At 36.0% G+C, this 20525-nt stretch overlaps 1 protein-coding gene across 2 annotated transcripts in view; it reads left to right on the plus strand.

Moving 5' to 3' along the window:
• ERO1A (endoplasmic reticulum oxidoreductase 1 alpha) overlaps positions 1 to 20525 on the plus strand; it is a 48514-nt gene that overhangs the window by 13130 nt on the left and 14859 nt on the right. For both annotated transcript variants that reach the window (XM_037832703.1, XM_037832704.1), the window contains exons 5-9: positions 1057 to 1133; positions 1217 to 1290; positions 13942 to 14062; positions 17190 to 17236; positions 19464 to 19475. In XM_037832703.1, the coding sequence (XP_037688631.1) occupies positions 1057 to 1133; positions 1217 to 1290; positions 13942 to 14062; positions 17190 to 17236; positions 19464 to 19475 (331 nt within the window). The remainder of the gene's footprint in view (positions 1 to 1056; positions 1134 to 1216; positions 1291 to 13941; positions 14063 to 17189; positions 17237 to 19463; positions 19476 to 20525) is intronic.

A 20525-nucleotide genomic window follows, 5' to 3' on the forward strand; every position in this document is an offset into this window, starting at 1 on the left:
TGCAAAGAAGGCTTTTGAATTTTGATTGTGATTCCATGAATCTATAAATTGCTTTGGATAGTATTTATATCTTAACAGTATCAATATCTTCCAATCTGTTTAATTTATTCTTAATAACCAGGAAATCATAATTACATGGTTTTTAAAATTTTGTTTTTATATACATAAATTTTGAAAAAATTTTATTGATTTTTGGGTATATAATTTTAAAACTTTTGATTTTGAAATATTTTCCCACTTATAGAAAAGCTGCAAAATTAGTATAAAGATCTTTTGCCTATACTTTATGGATATTCACTGATCTTTAAAATTTTGCCATATTTGCTTCATCATGCTTTCTCTCTCTATATATTGCCATTTGAGAGTAGGTTGAGTACATTATGTCCTTTTACTCCTTATTCCTTAATTATATATGAAAGAATTTTTGAGAATGGTTTTTGAATTGAACTGTCTTGTAGGTTGACCAATATAATACAAAATTTCAAAAACATTTTAGTGCTGCCTTTTATCCTCAAAAGTGTCCCGGTGTATGGTTATTCTAACAACAAGGTTGTAATTGACACTCAGTAAATATCTGTCAAATTTGAATTTGACCTCCTGCTTCCATTTTTGTCTTTCTACTGCATGGTGGTAATGACTGGTATGTTCTGAAATCTCATGAGCCACACTTGCTTCTCCTCTGCCTGCTCACAAAGTGGAAAACAAAATGAGGACAATTTATAGAAAAGTGGGATAATGCTCTGGATTCCTTGCCTAGTGACTTCTTTATATAAGGATGGTTTTCTTAGTGGACATTTTGGAAATGACTTATCAGAACTATAATCTTTTCTTTATTTTGCGAACATACTAGAAAGTAAATTGTTTTCTTCAACAAAAACAACCAAAACCTTGTTTTTTTTTTAGTTTCTGAAGGAATGTGAGGGCTTAATTTTTTAAAGTTTTGAAGCCAAGGTGATTGTGCCACATATAGAAAGAACCTCAAATAAATTCTAAAATTCTTTTTAAAAGTTTAAAAAATGCATTGTTATAGTCTATTTTCATTCCTCTTTATTTTAGTATTCCGAAGAAGCCAATAATCTCATGGAAGAATGTAAACAAGCTGAACAGCTTGGAGCTGTGGATGAATCTCTGAGGTTGAGTTTCAGCAGTATTTTATGTTTCTTTCATGTCAAATGTTAACTTAAAAAAATAACCTTACTTATTTCTTTGTTTGAAGTGAGGAAACGCAGAAGGCTGTTCTTCAGTGGACTAAGCATGATGACTCATCAGACAACTTCTGTGAAGCTGATGGTATAACCTTTTTATAGTGTTCATTATGTTTAAAATTATACCTAAGAAAAAAATAATTATTTTAAAGTTATTTTAAAAAATAATTTCTTCTAAAGTTACTTAAACACTTTTAAATAAATATATGCAATTTATATTTATATTTTTAAAAATAGCTTAGTTTTGGAAAAAAGTTTATATAGCCCCATTTTGGAAATTTTAGAGAATATTTTATACAACCCAGTTTCCAAAAAAAATCCGTCTTTTAAGTTTTGCGGTTCCGTGTATATGTAGTGGTTTAGTTTTTGTAATATATACAAGTATTTTTTTTTTTTTTTTCTCAGTTTTTTTTTTTTTTAATCATTTTATTGAGATATATTCACATACCACGCAGTCATACAAAACAAATTGTACTTTCGATTGTTTACAGTACCATTACATAGTTGTACATTCATCACCTAAATCAATCCCTGACACCTTCATTAGCACACACACAAAAATAACAAGAATAATAATTAGAGTGAAAAAGAGCAATTGAAGTAAAAAAGAACACTAGGTACCTTTGTCTGTTTGTTTGCTTCCCCTACTTTTCTACACATCCATCCATAAACTAGACAAAGTGGAGTTTGGTCCTTATGGCATTCCCAATCCCACTGTCACCCCTCATAAGCTACATTTTTATACAACTGTCTTCGAGATTCATGGGTTCTGGGTTGTAGTTTAATAGTTTCAGGTATCCACCACCAGCTACCCCAATTCTTTAGAACCTAAAAAAGGTTGTCTAAAGTGTGCGTAAGAGTGCCCACCAGAGTGATCTCTCAGCTCGTTTTGGAATCTCTCTGCCACTGAAGCTTATTTCATTTCCTTTCACATCCCCCTTTTGGTCAAGAAGATGTTCTCCATCCCACGATGCCGGGTCTACATTCCTCCCCGGGAGTCATATTCCACGTTGCCAGGGAGATTCACTTCCCTGGGTGTCTGATCCCACGTAGGGGGGAGGGCAGTGATTTCACCTTTCAAGTTGGCTTAGCCAGAGAGAGAGGGCCACATCTGAGCAACAAAGAGGCATTCAGGAGGAGACTCTTAGGCACAAATACAGGGAGGCCTAGCCTCTCCTTTGCAGCAACCGTCTTCCCAAGGGTAAAACTTATGGTAGAGGGCTCAACCCATCAAACCACCAGTCCCCTATGTCTGTGGTCATGTTAGCAACCATGGAGGTGGGGTAGGCGAATACCCCTGCATTCTCCACAGGCTCCTCAAGGGGGCACTACATCTTTTTTTTTTTTTTTCCCTTGTTTGTCTTTTTTCTTTTTTTTAACTTTCCCTTCTTTTTTCAAATCAACTGTATGAAAAAAAAAGTTAAAAGAAAACAAACATACAATAAAAGAACATTTCAAAGAGACCATAGCAAGGGAGTAAGAAAAAGACAACTAACCTAAGATAACTGCTTAACTTCCAACATGTTCCTACTTTACCCCAAGAAAGTTACATAATATAGCAACATTTCAGTGAACTTGTTCCTACTACATCCATCAGAAATTAACAGACCATAGTCATTTCTGGGCATCCCCAGAACGTTAAATAGCTTATCTGTTCTTCTTGGATTATTGTTCCCCCTTCCTTAATTGCTCTCTACTGCTAGTTCCCCTACATTCTACATTATAAACCATTTGTTTTACATTTTTCAAAGTTCACATTAGTGGTAGCATATAATATTTCTCTTTTTGTGCCTGGCTTATTTCGCTCAGCATTATGTCTTCAAGGTTCATCCATGTTGTCATATGTTTCACGAGATCGTTCCTTCTTACTGCCGCGTAGTATTCCATCGTGTGTATATACCACATTTTATTTATCCACTCATCTGTTGAAGGACATTTGGGTTGTTTCCATCTCTTGGCAATTGTGAATAATGCTGCTATGAACATTGGCGTGCAGATATCTGTTCGTGTCACTGCTTTCCGATCTTCCGGCTATATACCGAGAAGTGCAATCGCTGGATCGAATGGTAGCTCTATATCTAGTTTTCTAAGGAACTGCCAGACTGACTTCCAGAGTGGCTGAACCATTATACAGTCCCACCAACAATGAATAAGAGTTCCAATTTCTCCACATCCCCTCCAGCATTTGTAGTTTCCTGTTTGTTTAATGGCAGCCATTCTAACCGGTGTTAGATGGTATCTCATTGTGGTCTTAATTTGCATCTCTCTAATAGCTAGTGAAGCTGAACATTTTTTCATGTGTTTCTTGGCCATTTGTATTTCCTCTTCAGAGAACTGTCTTTTCATATCTTTTGCCCATTTTATAATTGGGCTGTCTGTACTATTGTCATTGAGTTGTAGGATTTCTTTGTATATGCAAGATATCAGTCTTTTGTCAGATACATGGTTTCCAAAAATTTTTTCCCATTGAGTTGGCTGCCTCTTTACCTTTTTGAGAAATTCCTTTGAGGTGCAGAAACTTCTAAGCTTGAGGAGTTCCCATTTATCTATTTTCTCTTTTGTTGCTTGTGCTTTGGGTGTAAAGTCTAGGAAGTGGCCTCCTAATACAAGGTCTTGAAGATGTTTTCCTACATTATCTTCTAGGAGTTTTATGGTACTTTCTTTTATATTGAGATCTTTGGTCCATTTTGAGTTAATTTTTGTGTAGGGGGTGAGGTAGGGGTCCTCTTTCATTCTTTTGGATATGGATATCCAACTCTCCCAGCCCCATTTGTTGAAAAGACCATTATGGCTCAGTTCGGTGACTTTGGGGGCCTTATCAAAGATCAGTCGGCCATAGATCTGAGGGTCTATCTCTGAATTCTCAATTCGATTCCATTGATCTATATGTTTATCTTTGTGCCAGTACCATGCTGTTTTGGCAACTGTGGCTTTATAATAAGCTTTAAAGTCAGGGAGTGTAAGTCCTCCCACTTCGTTTTTCTTTTTTAGAGTGTCTTTAGCAATTCGAGGCATCTTCCCTTTCCAAATAAATTTGATAACTAGCTTTTCCAAGTCTGCAAAGTAGGTTGTTGGAATTTTGATTGGGATTGCATTGAATCTGTAGATGAGTTTGGGTAGAATTGACATCTTAATGACATTTAGCCTTCCTATCCATGAACATGGAATATTTTTCCATCTTTTAAGGTCCCCTTCTATTTCTTTTAGTAGAGTTAGGTAGTTTTCTTTGTATAGGTCTTTTACATCTTTGGTTAAGTTTATTCCTAGGTACTTGATTTTTTTAGTTGCTATTGAAAATGGTATCTTTTTCTTGAGTGTCTCTTCAGTTTGTTCATTTCTAGCATATAGAAACATTACTGACTTATGTGCATTAATCTTGTATCCCGCTACTTTGCTAAATTTGTTTATTAGCTCTAGTAGGTATATCGTTGATTTCTCAGGGTTTTCTAGATATAAGATCATATCATCTGCAAACAATGACAGTTTTACTTCTTCTTTTCCAATTTGGATGCCTTTTATTTCTTTGTCTTGCCAGATTGCCCTGGCTAGCACTTCCAGCACAATGTTGAATAACAGTGGTGACAGCGGGCATCCTTGTCTTGTTCCTGATCTTAGAGGGAAGGCTTTCAGTCTCTCACCATTGAGTACTATGCTGGCTGTGGGTTTTTCATATATGCTCTTTATCATGTTGAGGAAGTTTCCTTCAATTCCTACCTTTTGAAGTGTTTTTATCAAAAAGGGATGTTGGATTTTGTCAAATGCTTTTTCAGCATCTATTGAGATGATCAGTTGATTTTTCCCTTTCGAGTTTTTAATGTGTTGTAATACATTGATTGTTTTTCTTATGTTGAACCATCCTTGCATGCCTGGAATGAACCCCACTTGGTCATGGTGTATGATTTTTTTAATGTGTCTTTGGATTCGATTTGCAAGTATTTTGTTGAGGATTTTTGCATCTATATTCATTAGGGAGATTGGCTGGTAGTTTTCCTTTTTTGTAGCATCTTTGCCTGGTTTTGGTATTAGATTGATGTTAGCTTCATAAAATGAGTTAGGTAGTGTTCCATTTTTTTCAGTGTTTTGAAAGAGTTTGAGTAAGATTGGTGTCAGTTCTTTCTGGAAAGTTTGGTAGAATTCCCCTGTGAAGCCATCTGGCCCTGGGCATTTATTTGTGGGAAGATTTTTGATGACTGATTGGATCTCTTTGCTTGTGATGGGTTGGTTGAGGTCTTCTATTTCTTCTCTGGTTAGTCTAGGTTGTTCATATGTTTCCAGGAAATTGTCCATTTCTTCTACATTATCCAGTTTGTTGCCATACAGTTGTTCATAATATCCTCTTATAATTTTTTTAATTTCTTCAGGATCTGCAGTTATGTCACCTTTTTCATTCATTATTTTGTTTATATGGGTCTTCTCTCTTTTTGATTTTGTCAGTCTAGCTAGGGGCTTGTCAATCTTGTTGATCTTCTCAAAGAACCAACTTTTGGTGATATTTATCCTCTCTATTGTTTTTTTGTTCTCTATGTCATTTATTTCTGCTTTAATCCTTGTTATTTCTTTTCTTGTACTTGGTTTAGGATTGGTTTGTTGTTCATTTTCTAGCTTCTTCAGTTGATCCATTAGTTCTTTGATTTTGGCTCTTTCTTCCTTTTTAATATATGCGTTTAGTGCTATAAATTTCCCCCTTAGCACTGCTTTTGCTGCGTCCCATAGGTTTTGGTATGTTGTGTTCTCATTTTCATTCGTCTCTATATATTTAGCAATTTCTCTTGCTATTTCTTCTTTAACCCACTGATTGTTTAGGAGTGTGTTGTTTAACCTCCAGGTATTTGTGAATTTTCTAAGTCTCTGATGGTTATTGACTTCTAATTGTATTCCATTGTGGTCAGAGAATGTGCTTTGAATAATTTCAATCTTTTTAAATTTATTGAGGCTTGTTTTATGTCCCAGCATATGATCTATTCTGGAGAAAGTTCCGTGAGCACTAGAAAAGTATGTGTATCCTGGTGATTTGGGATGTAATGTCCTGTAGATGTCTGTTAAATCTAATTCATTTATCAGATTGTTTAGGTTTTCAATTTCCTTATTGGTCTTCTGTCTGGTTGATCTATCTATAGGAGAGAGTGATGTGTTGAAGTCTCCCACAATTATTGTGGAAACATCAATTGCTTCCTTTAGTTTTGCCAGTGTTTCTCTCATGTATTTTGTGGCACCTTGATTGGGTGCATAGACATTCACGATTGTTATTTCTTCTTGCTGAATTGCCCCTTTTATTAGTATGTAGTGGCCTTCTTTGTCTCTCAAAACATCCCTGCATTTGAAGTCTATTTTATCTGAGATTAATATTGCTACACCTGCTTTCTTTTGGCTGTAGCTTGCATGAAATATTTTTTTCCATCCTTTCACTTTCAGTTTCTTTGTGTCCCTGTGTCTAAGATGAGTCTCTTGTATGCAACATATTGATGGTTCATTTTTTTTGATCCATTCTGCGAATCTATATCTTTTAATTGGGGAGTTTAATCCATTTACATTCAACGTTAAAACCGTGAAGGCATTTCTTGAATCGGCCATCTTATCCTTTGGATTATGTTTGCCATATTTTTCCCTCTCTCTATTAATATCCTTTATTGTACCCATACCGAATCTCTTTAGTACTGAACCTTTCTCCAAGTCTCTCTGTCCTGTCTTTGTTTCTCTGTCTGTAGGGCTCCCTTTAGTATCTCCAGTAGGGCAGGTCTCTTGTTAGCAAATTCTCTCAGCATTTGTTTGTCTGTGAAAAATTTAAGCTCTCCCTCAAATTTGAAGGAGAGCTTTGCTGGATAAAGTATTCTTGGCCGGAAATTCCTCTCACTCAGAATTTTAAATATATCGTGCCACTGCCTTCTCGCCTCCATGGTGGCTGCTGAGTAGTCACTACTTAGTCTTATGCTGTTTCCTTTGTATGTGGTGAATTGCTTTTCTCTTGCTGCTTTCAGAACTTGCTCCTTCTCTTCTATGTTTGACAGTGTGATCAGTATATGTCTCGGAGTGGGTTTTTTTGGATTTATTCTATTTGGAGTTCGCTGAGCCTTTATGATTTGTGTATTTATGTTGTTTAGAAGATTTGGGAAGTTTTCCCCAACAATTTCTTTGAATACTCTTCCTAGACCTTTACCCTTTTCTTCCCCTTCTGGGACACCAATGAGTCTTATATTCGGACGTTTCATATTATCTATCATATCCCTGAGGTCCATTTCGAGTTTTTCAGTTTTTTTCCCCATTCTTTCTTTTATGCTTTCATTTTCCATTCTGTCATCTTCCAGGTCACTGATTCGTTGTTCAACTTCCTCTAGTCTTGTACTATGAGTGTCCAGAATATTTTTAATTTGGTCAACAGTTTCTTTAATTTCCATAAGATCATCCATTTTTTTATTTAGTCTTGCAATGTCTTCTTTATGCTCTTCTAGGGTCTTCTTGATTTCCTTCATATCCCGTACTAGGGTCTCATTGTTATCTTTAGTTCTTTGAGTAGTTGCTCTAGGTGGTGTGTCTCTTCTGGTCTTTTGATTTGGGTGCTTGGGCTTGGGTTATCCATATCGTCTGGTTTTTTCATATGCTTTATAATTTTCTGTTGTTTTTGGCCTCGTGGCATTTGCTGAACTTGATAGGGTTCTTTTAGGGTTTGTAGACCAGTTGAAGTCCTTATCTCTAATTTATCAGATCTACAGCTTCGTGGAGTACACTTTCTCTAACTAACCAGCAGGTGGCGTCCACGAGCCACCTGTTCTCCACAAGCCAGATCTCCCCTGCTTAGCCTTTTTGGTGAGTGGGGGAGTGAGTCTTGTGGGGCCCAATTGGTGTACCAAGCTTGCGTGTGTAGTTGGTGTTGCCTGCCCTGTATGTGGGGCGTGTTTCTGGGCAGTCGGGGAGGGGGGGTGGCCCTAACAATCAAATCTCCCTGATGATCCTAGAGTTTTAAAGCTACTGCAATAGTCTAATCCTTCAGTTCAGTCCTGCCACAGTTTGTCTCTGCCACTGACCCACAAGTCTTTGGTATTGGCGTATGGCTCCTGAGACTTGCAAGTGGGCCCCTCTTCCAGGCTGTGCACCCCGGGTCCTCTGTTGAGGGATGACTGTGCTATGTCACAGGTGAGTGCCGTCCCCCCAGGGCAGTTCTGGGCTGCTGGGCTGTGTTGGGAGGCTCCCAGTCTGCTCAAATGATGGCTGAATGGGGCTCTGTTAATTCACACTGCTCCCCCTTCCCAGCTCTGGGACATTCAGCTGAGGTTGCAGGGAAGGCTAATGTCCACGCCCAGTTTTGTGGTGTGTGCCTGTTATTTGAAGCACTTCCGTCACACTGGGTTGTCTGGGGCAGCTCTGGGCTATGGGGCTGGCGATGGGCAGGAGTGTTTCCTGTCCACCAGGATGGTGGCTGTGAGCGGACACCCCCCTTTTCTTGGGAAGTTGTGTTGTTTAGTGAATTTTCTCAGCCACTGGATTATTGCCTTTTGTCTCAGAGCTCTCTTAGTTCTGCTCTTGACTTGACGTGCCCAAATTTCAATTCTTTGAAGCTTTCTGTATTGAGCTTCTTAGAGTAATTGTTTTAGAAAAAGCAAAAAGGATTTAAAAAAAAAAAAAAAAAAAAAAAAAAAAGGCCCTCCTCAGAGATCTAATGGGTTATTGAAATGCTAATAGACAAAGCAACCAGGGCCATTAAGGAAAGGTGCACAGGGCAGAGAGATCAGCCTTGCTTCAGGATTTGCATATGCGCCTCAAGGCCTGATCTCCGCCCTTCCCCTTTCTGTGTTCACCAGAACTCCAAAAATCCTCTGCTTTTATTTTGGAGTTTTTCGTGTTGTTTTTTTTCTATGCCTGTCTCCTCTCTGCTGGGCTGGCTGCTCTCAGAGTCTCTGGTGTCTGGTCTCAGTCTATCTATGGTTGGAGTTTGAATCAGTAGAATGAGTTTCCGATAAGAGCAGCCACTGCAATTCTCCCTTCTCCTTCCCGGAGCTGACAGCCCCTCCTCCCCCGGGACTGAGCCTGGCAGGGAGGGGCGCGGGTCCCCTGGCCGCAAAAACTTACAGATTTCGCTGATCTCAGCAGTTCCACGTTTTCATGAGTGTTGTATGAAGTATGCCCAAAGTCAGATTGCTCTGTGGTGTCCAGTCCACGCAGTTCCTGGCTTTTTACCTACTTTCCTGGAGGAGTAACTAAAACATACAGCTCACCAGTCTGCCATCTTGCCCCGCCTCACAAGTATTTTTTATAAGTAGTTAAAACGTAGGGATTACAAAATCTTGTTTCTGTTATGTTGGTTTTAGTTTGTTATACATTTTCCTTAATGTTGGTGTGTGTTGCTTTGGAGAAGAGAATATTGGATCATGAGATGTGTCTGTGACATCTAAAGTTAGACTAGAGTTCTGGTGCTGTTGAAATCTAGGAGCCTTAGAACCCAATAGAAAATCTTTGATCAAGACTTACGGGTTCTTCCATTCTTCATTTTTCTTAGTTGAATTGTTGTTAGTCTCTTAATTGGTTAAACAAAATCAAACCAAATCGAATTGAGTTTTGGTATCCTTTTATGGCCCTTTTAGAATATTCTAGATGAATGATCTTTAAAGAATCAGTGCAAAGAATGAATGATACAGATCATACTAATTATAAGCAAAAGATAAAGTCTGCAATCCTCAAAATAGAGGAAAAAAAAGGAAAGTAATTATTTTTAATTTTGTGCCTGCCTTTTTGGGAAAAAAAGCATATGCTTTTCTTAATAAGAAACATGACCATGTTATGGCAAATATATAGCTTTAATCCCTTATTCCTATTTCTAAAATCTGAAAACTCTGAAAACTAGACTTTCCCCCTAAGTTTAGCACAGACTTATTTAGTGTGAATATTCATATGTTTCACTGCAGAAATATTTGTTTTTGATTAAGGGGTACTGCCCTAGGCCCCACTGGGATAATATTCAATATATGCTGTATACACTGTATTATCTTTTTAAAATCTGAAATGTTCTTAATTCCAAGACACACTTGGCCCCAGGGTGGTAGATAAGGGACTGCTGACCTATACCAAGATTTTGACTAGTAAAGCAAGGGGATAAAATTCTCCTCCCACTCTCTTATTTTGCCATCTTTTCCACAAGGATTCTTTGGCCTTAAACATTATTATATGAGCTGAAATTAAATTTATAACATTCAGCAATTTTTTAAGCAAGGTTAAAGAAAATAATGGTAACACTTTCTCTTCTCTTAACAAAGTATCCTTTGGAGTTTATGTGGTTGAATTTGTGCACCATACACTTAAAATCAGTAATTCACTTCTTATATGGTGGAGTTCTCTTACCTTCAGTCCATTTGTATTTGTTTCTTCTGTTAAAGGAGGAGGAATGTTAAAAAAAAAAAAAAAAAAAAGACAGCTTTATAAGGAATAAAAAATGTTTGTAAATGGCAGGTGGAGTACAGAGGGTATTTTATAAATCACAGTTAGAAATCCGAGGTTTTGTCATGTGGCAAAATATAGACTTATAATAACATTTATTTTTATTTTTTTTTAATTCAGTTTTATTGAAATACATTCACACACCATACAATCATCCATGATATACAATCCACTGTCCACAGTATGATAACATAGTTATGCATTCATCACCACAATCTCTCTCTGAACATTTTCCTTACATCAGAAAGAACCAGAACAAGAATAGAAAATAAAAGTGAAAAAAGAACACCCAAATCATCCCCCCATCCCACCCCATTTGTCCTTTAGTTTTTATCCCCATTCCTCCACTCATCCATACACTAGATAAAGGGGGTGTGATCCACAAGGTCTTCACAATCACACTGTCACCCCTTGTAATCTACATTATTATATAATTGTCTTCAGGAGTCCAGACTGCTGGGTTGGAGTTTGGTAGTTTCAGGTATTTACTTCTAGCTATTCCAATACATAAAAGCCTAAGAGGTGTTATCTATATAGTGCATAAGAATGTCCACCAGAGTGACCTCTCGACTCCATTTGGAATCTCTCAGCCACTGAAACTATTTCGTCTCATTTTGCATCCCCCTTTTGGTCAAGAAGATACTCTCAGTCTCATGATGCCGGGTCCACATTCATCCCCGGGAGTCATACTCTGCGTTGCCAGGGAGATTTACACCCCTGGGAGTCGGGTCCTATGTAGGGGGGAGGGCAGCGAGTTCACCTGTCGAGATGGCTCAATTAGAGAGAGAGAGGGCCACATCTGAGCAACAAAGAGGTACTCAGGGGGAGACTCTTAGGCACCATTACATACAACTTTAGACTCTCCTTTGTGGTAATGAGCTTCATAAGGGCAAGTCCCATGCTCGAGGGCTCAGCACATCAAACCGCCAGTCCCAATGTTTGCGACAACATCAACACCAGTCCAGGTGAGGATGTCCAACACATCCGTACCTTCCCCCAGATCCTCGGGGCTGGGGAGGGGGAGGCTGTAAATATATTTTTTATTATCTGCCCAAATTACTCTGGGATGTGTCACTATTTCACATTAACCTATACAAACCTACCAGGTCTCACTTCCTAGTCAAAGTTCTATGTAATTAAGGTATTTGAACACACTGTACAAGTTAAATTGTTTAGAAAATATAGATCCTGTACCAAATAAACATCTCTTCCCTTGGTCTCACATGGAAGTTGAAGTTTTAAAACACAGTCAGTTTCAACCTTTATCCTTTGGCCTGGCTTGCCCTGGTCTTAACCAGACCTGCTTCATTCATATCACTAATTGAAGTCTGGGCTCTTTTTCAGCTTTTTTTTTTTTTTGACAGTAGCTGTATGCACTGATACTGACATTCATATCTGCTGAGCTCTAGCTCTGAATTTCAGGTGTCTCAGAGATATGCATTGTTCCAGAGACCAATCAGGTTATACGCTAGGGGATCAGCATCTCAAAGTTTAGAGATAGGCCTTACAATTCAGGGATAGAGTTAACTGCTGTAAGAGCTTACAATCTAGGGACTATTACAATTATTGTGTCCATGTTAGGCTAAATAACATTTATTTTTTATAAAGTTGGGGAGAGATGAAGTGTTTGCCATAAGTAAAATTATGAGGCAGCTAGTGTTTATCTCTTTAATTAGCCAGAGTATTAAACATTTTAATCATTTTTCATGGTTAGTTTTCTGTCTTAAACAAAGTGCTAGCTACTGAGCATATTTAAGTATTTTAAAAATCAGGGTAATTTTTTATGAATTTGTTACAATTTGCTATGCTATGGCAATGCATAGTATTAATTGAGATAAACAACTGATTTCATGCTAATGTATTTTTTAAAGTTTTTATATTTATATTTCTAGTTATTTTAATAGCTATTTCTGTATTGGGCTCTTAGTTATTTCTGGATGCTATCATTGTGCTGCTTCTAGAAGCAACTTTTCTCTTAATTTATGCCTCTAACATACTGAGAATTGGAAGAAAACATTAGCCAAACTAAGTTTTTGTGGTTGTTGTTTCATTCGTTTGTTTTTAATAAGAGGAATAGGTACTATTGAGAGCATCTTTGTGCTCAGAATTTTGTCATCTCCTTTTCTTGCTTTGAGGCCATTTTTGCCCACTTCTTTCATTGATTCGCCTTGTGAAGCTTTTTTAGATGAGACACATATTGCTGTGATATTAAATAATTCCCCAATGCAAACAGGAGGACTAGGGGCCATCTTTTCTGTTCCAAAAGTATAAAACATTCTACAGATCTTTAGAACGTATGAGAAACAAAAAGGAAAACCAATATCCCACCAGTTGTGTATTTTTCGTATATGTATATATTTATAAAAATCTTTGTAATTGACCTTTCTCTAATGCTCATTTTTTCATGTTAAATACCCTTTGTATTTAATAATTTTATTGGTTATAAAATGGTTTGTTAAGATGTATCTGATACTAATACTTCTAGTTAACATTTATTTTGCTCTTACTGTTATGAGCACTTTGCAAATATCAACTTAAGTCTCACGTTAACACTATGAGTATTACCTCCATTTTACACGCAATGACACCAAAGCATGGAGAGTTTACATAACTTGCCCAAGATTGCAGAGAATAAGTGGTGGGGCCTGGATTCTAACTCAGGCATCTGGATCCAGAGCCCATACCCCTAACTGCTATGAGCTGTTGGATATTTAGGTTGCTTCCAGTTTTCCCTCTTATAAATAATGCTGACACAAATACCTTGTATATAACTTTTTGCATATTTAGGGTTACATATTTGAGACAGCTTGTTAGTGAATCCTATTAATGGCCATCTAAGAAGAAAGTATTTGGTAAAAACCAGTGTAAGAAACAGTATTTGGTAAAAAAAAAAACAAAAAAACAAATGCACTCTCATTTGAAATATAGGAATGGTATTAATACTTTTTTATTTACTTTAGCTCCTGATGCTATAACTGCTTGTACTTAATGTGGAAAGAAAACATGTATTATATTCTTGTCTAGATAGCTTATGAGTATTGAGTTCTACTGTTTCTTCAAATCTAAGGTTCACATTTTTTTTTTTTTTAATCATTTCTTAAAGCAGGATGCTTTTGTAACTAGTGCTTACTTTCAATGTGGTTGTTTGTTCCTCTCTCCTTTTCTTCCTTTCTTTTTCCTGAAAAGTTGTTTTAAAATCCTGGATGTTTTGTTACAATTGTGGTGCCTTAGAACCAATGTAATACAGTTTTGTATACTAGGTTTTTAAGATAATGAAGAAAAGAAAGATTTAATAAAACATTTAATTTTACAGACATACAGTCCCCTGATGCTGAGTATGTAGATTTGCTCCTTAATCCAGAGCGCTACACAGGTTATAAGGGACCGGATGCTTGGAAGATATGGAATGTCATCTATGAAGAAAACTGTTTCAAGTATGTCATTTTCATTTACAAATTCCTGTAAGATAAACAAATGAACACAATCATAATGATTTAAAATTACAAATCAAATTCACTTTGTTAAAGGATGTATTTTGAGATAAGAAATACACCTATTCATTCATCCAGATCCCCTCTGATTTGGTAAAAACTCCACTAAAGAATTTCAACAAATATTTATATCTTTTTTGAAAGACTTAGAATTTTAGATCTTTGTGGGAGTATTGTAGGCACTCAAAAAATGTTCCTTGGGTGGATTATAGGATCTCATGTTTATTGACGAGCTATCCTAGAACCAGAGGAGTTTATTTAATTTCCAAAGATCATAGAATCTTTGGAAGGGTGTAGGTTAGAATCTATAACTCCTAATTCTCTTTTGGGTGCTCTGTTCTCTGCTTTCTGTGGCTATAGTTATTTTCCCTGCATTTAAGTCAAAGTTAAATTAATTTCAGAGAATAATTAGAATAGCTAACCCTTTTCAGCACTCACAGTGTACAAGACATTTTGCTAAGATGTTATGTACATTTTCTCCTTTAGACCTTGCAGTAACCCTGTGTGGGTGGTAGTCATCACTGTTTTACAGTTCCAGAAACTGAGACTTAGAGAGGTTAAGTGATTTGTCCGATGTCAAGAGATCCAATAAGTGGAAGAGCCCAGCTTTGTACTCTTAATTGCTACAATGAAAGCAATCAAGTTGATCACTGGGTGACTGAGAATGCTTCACATTATCCACTTGCAAGCCTGTTGGCTCTATTTTGGAATTCTATTGTGTGTGTGTTATGCTATCTCAGAGATTGGGGTAATTTTGGGAAAATCTTTGGAGTTCCCAGATATGGGGAAAATAAATTTAACTTTTTTGCACAAGAGCTCACTTTTTTAATTGCGTAGGAGCTCAGCAATTATGCTAATAAAATGTCTCCTGTTTTTTTGTTTTTGTTTGTTTTTTTGATTTGAAGACTTTCTCCATTTTTGGGAAATGGGTAATTTTCATTGGAGTCTTTTTTTACTTGTATCTGCCATGTGTTTCACTTAACTTCCCTTTTCTATTATTAGGAATGTTGGTTATGCTGGCTTACTTTAAAGGTTTGTTTTTTCTTAAATGTGAACTAAAAGAATCCAACTGAAGCATTTGTTAGATTTGTATTGGGGTTTTAAAGTTATTTCATAACTGATTCATATTCCATAATGTTTCTGTCAGCATAAACAATGTATGGGGCACTAAATTAATTGTATTGAGTATGTTGAGATATAGCTTACATGTTTTCTTTCCAAAATGTCTCAAGTTGTGCAAATTTAAAAATTTTAAATTATGGCCATTAAAACAGTTCCTACACTTTACTAATACTAATGCACATTTATTTTTGGATTTAAAAGCACTTTAGTGACTTATTAACTCTCCATAAAACTTCTAGCTCTTTTTCCTATTAAAAATTTTTTTCTACCTTTTATTGAAATCATAATGAACCTGATGGCCACAGGCAAATTGATGTTCCTAAGATTACCTAAGTGGAAAATAATTTACCCACACTATTTTTTCCCTTTTTTATTTTAATGTTTGTGTTGGGTATTTAATGCTTGCTTGTCTTTCAATTTGGGTGTACCCTGTGCTGTACACACACATAAAAACATGTTACTTGTTGGCGAGGATGTGGAAAAATTCAGACCCAGTGCATTGTTGGTGGGAATGTAAAATGGTGCAGCTGCTGTGGAATACAGTTTGGCAGTTCCTCAAAAAGTTAAACATAGAATTACTATATGATCCAGCAATTCCACCCAAAAGAACTGAAAACAGGGACTCAAACAGACATGTACACCAGTGTTCACAGCAGCATTATTTACAATAGTCAAAAGGTAGAAATAATCCAAGTGTCTGTTGACAGATGAATAAACAAAATGTGGTATATCCATATGTTCTAGTTTGCTAATGCTGCGGAATGCAAAACACCAGAGATGGATTGGCTTTTATAAAAAGGGGGTTTATTTGGCTACATAGTTACAGTCTTAAGACCATAAAGTGTCCAAGTTAACACATCAGTAATCGGGTACCTTCACTGGAGGATGGCCAATGGCATCCGGAAGACCTCTGTTAGCCGGGAAGGCACGTGGCTGGCGTCTGCTCCAAAGTTGTGGTTTCAAAATGGCTTTCTCCCAGGACGTTCCTCTCTAGCAAGCTTGCTTCTCTTCAAAACATCACTCACAGCTGCAGTGAGTTCCTTCTCTTTGAGTCAGCTCATTTATATGGCTCCACTGATCAAGGCCCACCCTGAATGGGTGGGGCCATGCCTCCATGGGAGTATCTCATCAGAGTCATCACCCACAGCTGGGTGGGGCACATTCAAGCAAATCTAATCAGCACCGAAACATCTCTCCCACAAGACTACATCAAAGATAATGGCATTTGGGGGACACAATACATTCAAACTGGCACACCATACCATGGGATAACATTCAGCCATAAAAAGGAATGAGGTTCTGATACGTGCTGCAATATGGATGAACCTTTGAAAATATCATGCTAAGTAAAATAAGCCAGATACAGAAGGACAAATATTATATGATTCCACTTATATGGAATACCTAGAATAGGCAAATTCATAGAGACACAAAGTAGATTAGAAGTTACCCGGGGCTGGGGAGAAGGGAGAATGGGGCGTCATTTCTTAATGGGCACAGAGTTTCAGTTTGGAGGTGTAACATTTTTTAAATAGTGGTGGTGATTATATAACATTGGGAATATAATTAATGCCACTGAATGATGCACTTAAAAAGGATAAATGGCAAAGTCTATGTTACATATATGTTATTGCAATAATTTATAAAAACATATTAGTGACAGTAGGAGAGAAGATGTTTTTTTTTTCTCTCCCTTTTTTGAAGAAGTAATTAGGAAATGACCTGGCATTTCTTACAGTGGAAAAAGATCAAGGAGCTGTTACGGCTAAAACAGATAACCCCCACCCTTTCTTAAAGCAGTTAGGGAAAACTAAATATTTTAGTCTCAATAAAACAATTTGATTTTGGCTGGATATAGTCATTAAACTTTCTGAGATTACTTTTACTTAAATAATTATAACATGATTGGTAACATTTATATTTTATACTTTAATTCTTTTGTTTCTAGGCCGCAGACAATTAAAAGACCTTTAAATCCATTGGCTTCTGGTCGAGGTGAGTTATTTATTTGCATTGTTATATTGTTTATCATCCAGTGAACTTTGGTTAGAAGGAAGGTGAAGGTAAGATAAAGGGTTGCCAAAAGCATTTATAATTATATAATCCACAATCCTGTTTACACAGAAGTTATGTCTCACTCTCTGTAGAGAAATAGGTATTGAAAGTAATTTGGCCTTCTGTAATGACTATTTTTATAAAGATGTTCATGGTATTGGAGAGTCATAGCATGAAACTTGAGATATACATTTATTCTTCTGTGTATTTTTGCAGACACGCTAATATGTATTCATTTTTTTCCTTACTACTTTTACTCAACTTCCACTTAAATGATAACTGAATTCTTTTGCCTCAAAAATTTCAAATTTTTGCTTCAAATTTGAAATTATTGCATATATTGGCAATCTGATTTTAAATTCACCTGTCTTTATATCTCATTAGTATTTTTCATTTTCTAGTTACACTCAAGGTTGGGCCCAAATGCTGCATCTTCCACAAAACTTTACCTGATCCTCTTAAGTGGAAGTAATCTCTCCCGTCTCATGAAATAATCTTATGCCATGTTTTGTTTCTCTTTTCCAGTCCTTTCTACTGTCTAACATAATTTTTAATATTATTTTATATCTATTGATCTACCCTACTACTTTGGACATATTGGCAGCATATATCTGTTTATCTTTTAATATAGAACCTAGCACATAATAAGATAAAGTAGTTTGTTGGACAAATGGTCAATGAAAATTGCTCTCCTTGTTTAATGGTCTTGTCTACAATACTGAAAATCATGTGTTATTCAACAAATGATTATCCACTATTTACATGTGCTAGGCACTACTTTAGGTGCCAGAAAAGACAAAATTGAAACTCACAAATCCTGCCGGTCTATAATGGTTTGTTGAATAAGCCATTTCAGTGCATAATTTTAGATATTCTCCATAAAAATATATATATCCATATTCTCTTTAATTGTGTGCTTAGTGATGAAATCTTTGATGTGCTCTTAGCAAATATGTAAGGTTTTTATTTTTAAAACTTATTTGAAGAGATGCTGATCTATATCAATAAATATAAATTTCCTCCTGGAAAGCATTCTTTCTCTAAATGCTTTGTTAGACTAAGAATGAAAGAATATCTCTAAACAAGGCTTTGGGGTTTGTAAGGAGTCACATGTGATGACTCAGTGGAAGCTATTGATTTAATATCAGATAAAATGCAAATTCGTAGACAAGAGGGGATCTTCACTTTGAACTCAAATTATGACTTGATAAATTAATTAACAACTCTTACTTACCTTAAAGATCAATGAGAACAATCTAAATATTTATCACTAAGGAGCTTGTTAAATGAGTTATGGTATATTCACAAAGTAGAATACAGCCCTTATAAAATGTTGCTATAAATTTGTATTCATTTATATCAAAAGTGATTAGTACCTCACTGAGAGAAAAAAAGCAGGCATCAAAATAGTATGTTTAATATATTTTTATAAAAACATAGTTACTATCGTATCTAAAAACTATACACACAGAAAGTACATTCATCAAAATGTAAATGGTGTTTATCTTTGGGCAGAGGAAGTTATGGGTGATTTTTTATTTCCACTGTGTCTTTTTAAAAAACATATTTGCAATGAGCATATATTACTTTAATAATCAGTGATATGAGAGAAAAATGAAGACCATTTTTCAACAGTATATGAGCAGACTGCATATAAACTGCTGCATTGTATATAATTTAAATCTTACAAATAGTCTTTTAAAAATATTCCAGAATAAGGTTAAATTTTATAATGCCAGTCTAGAGGTTTGAAATTAATAACACAAACCTTTAACAGAAACAATGTTATAATTTTAGGATAAATAAATTTGGGGAAAAGGCTCTGCCAGCCAGATAACCATAAAGCCTTAAGATATTTAAGGGTACTCTCAGATGATGGATAAGATTTTTCTCTCATGTCAGCCCATATTAAATCTTATGTGAGTTGAAACTGTTCTTTATCCAGATTCCTGGAGATGATGCCATTTAGTTGAACGGGCATAATTCATATTACCATTAGAGAAAGTTGCAGTCACTAGTGTCTTGCACTCAGATTTTGCTTATGCGGATGAACTGGTGGACTAAAATGAACCATTATTAAAAAGTCTTATTTTTATGAAAGTGTAGCTTGTGAAAAGGTGCATCTGGAAGGAGCTTATAATCATAAACATTTTGTTTTATTTTTCAGGGAAAAGTGACGGTAAGTATAATTTCTTAATCAAATATTCCATATATGAATTTGCTTACAGATTCAGATGCTTATTATGGCAGACTTTATTTTTTTCTTCTCCATCTGAGACTCAGGAGAACTTAATTTTTATTTCTTTACCTAAAACTCCAAAAAGGAAAGAAAGCACAAGTCAAAGGATAATGACTGTGCCTGGGCTCAGACATTAGAGACAACCTGCCTCAGGTTAATTTGATTGAACGTTTTGCCCACTGAACCTAGAAGCTGGGCATTTCCCTGGCCTCTGTGAGGGGAAACTCCCTTTCTCCTTTCTTGGTTGAGCAGAAGGGTTTGGAGGTTCCTGGGTATAAGCAAAGTGTTGATTACACAGCTGGTTTCCAAGAATTGTGCTGACTCTTGGGTATAGATATCATTGCTAACTCTAAGTTAATAGTAATTGTAAAATTGTTAACATATTTTAGGCTTATTTTGTCCTTTTGAGAAACTTTTTGCTTTAAGAGTGAGATTGAAATGACTTTTATTATTCTTAAGCCCGTGTGCTTAATAATATGAAAATACTTAATCACTGCTTAGCTTTAGTCCAGCTAGGTGAAATTGCTTAAAGTGACATACCACTTTTCTCTTTCTCAGAATCCTCTATCTTCTGAACATTATTTTTATGAATTCCTTTTGAACTATATCTAAATAATAGGATACTAAAATCTGCTGATATTGCTGTTTTATTATTGTACTTTATGTTATAGTAACAGTAGCAACTAAATAAAATGCTGAATCAGAACTGTATTGTTTGGAAGAGAAATTCTTTAGCAGTAAGATTGATTTTCCAAAGATGTCTTATATTTTGTTATTGTGAGAGGTGATCCTATAATTTTCAGGTTTATCTTGGGTGTTCCTAATTCTATGCTGTGTTCTAGCTATATTGGAGGAGGCTGTTTTGGTGTTTCAGTACTGTTTAACGATCCCAACCAGTCTCTTGTTAACAGAGAAAAGGTTGTTAACTTGTGGTGGCTATCCTTACAGAAACTATCTGATTTATTCATTTTTGCCAAAAATAAAAAAGGT

The sequence above is a fragment of the Choloepus didactylus genome, chromosome 4 (genome assembly GCF_015220235.1).
Source record: "Choloepus didactylus isolate mChoDid1 chromosome 4, mChoDid1.pri, whole genome shotgun sequence".
Taxonomy (NCBI): domain Eukaryota; kingdom Metazoa; phylum Chordata; class Mammalia; order Pilosa; family Megalonychidae; genus Choloepus; species Choloepus didactylus.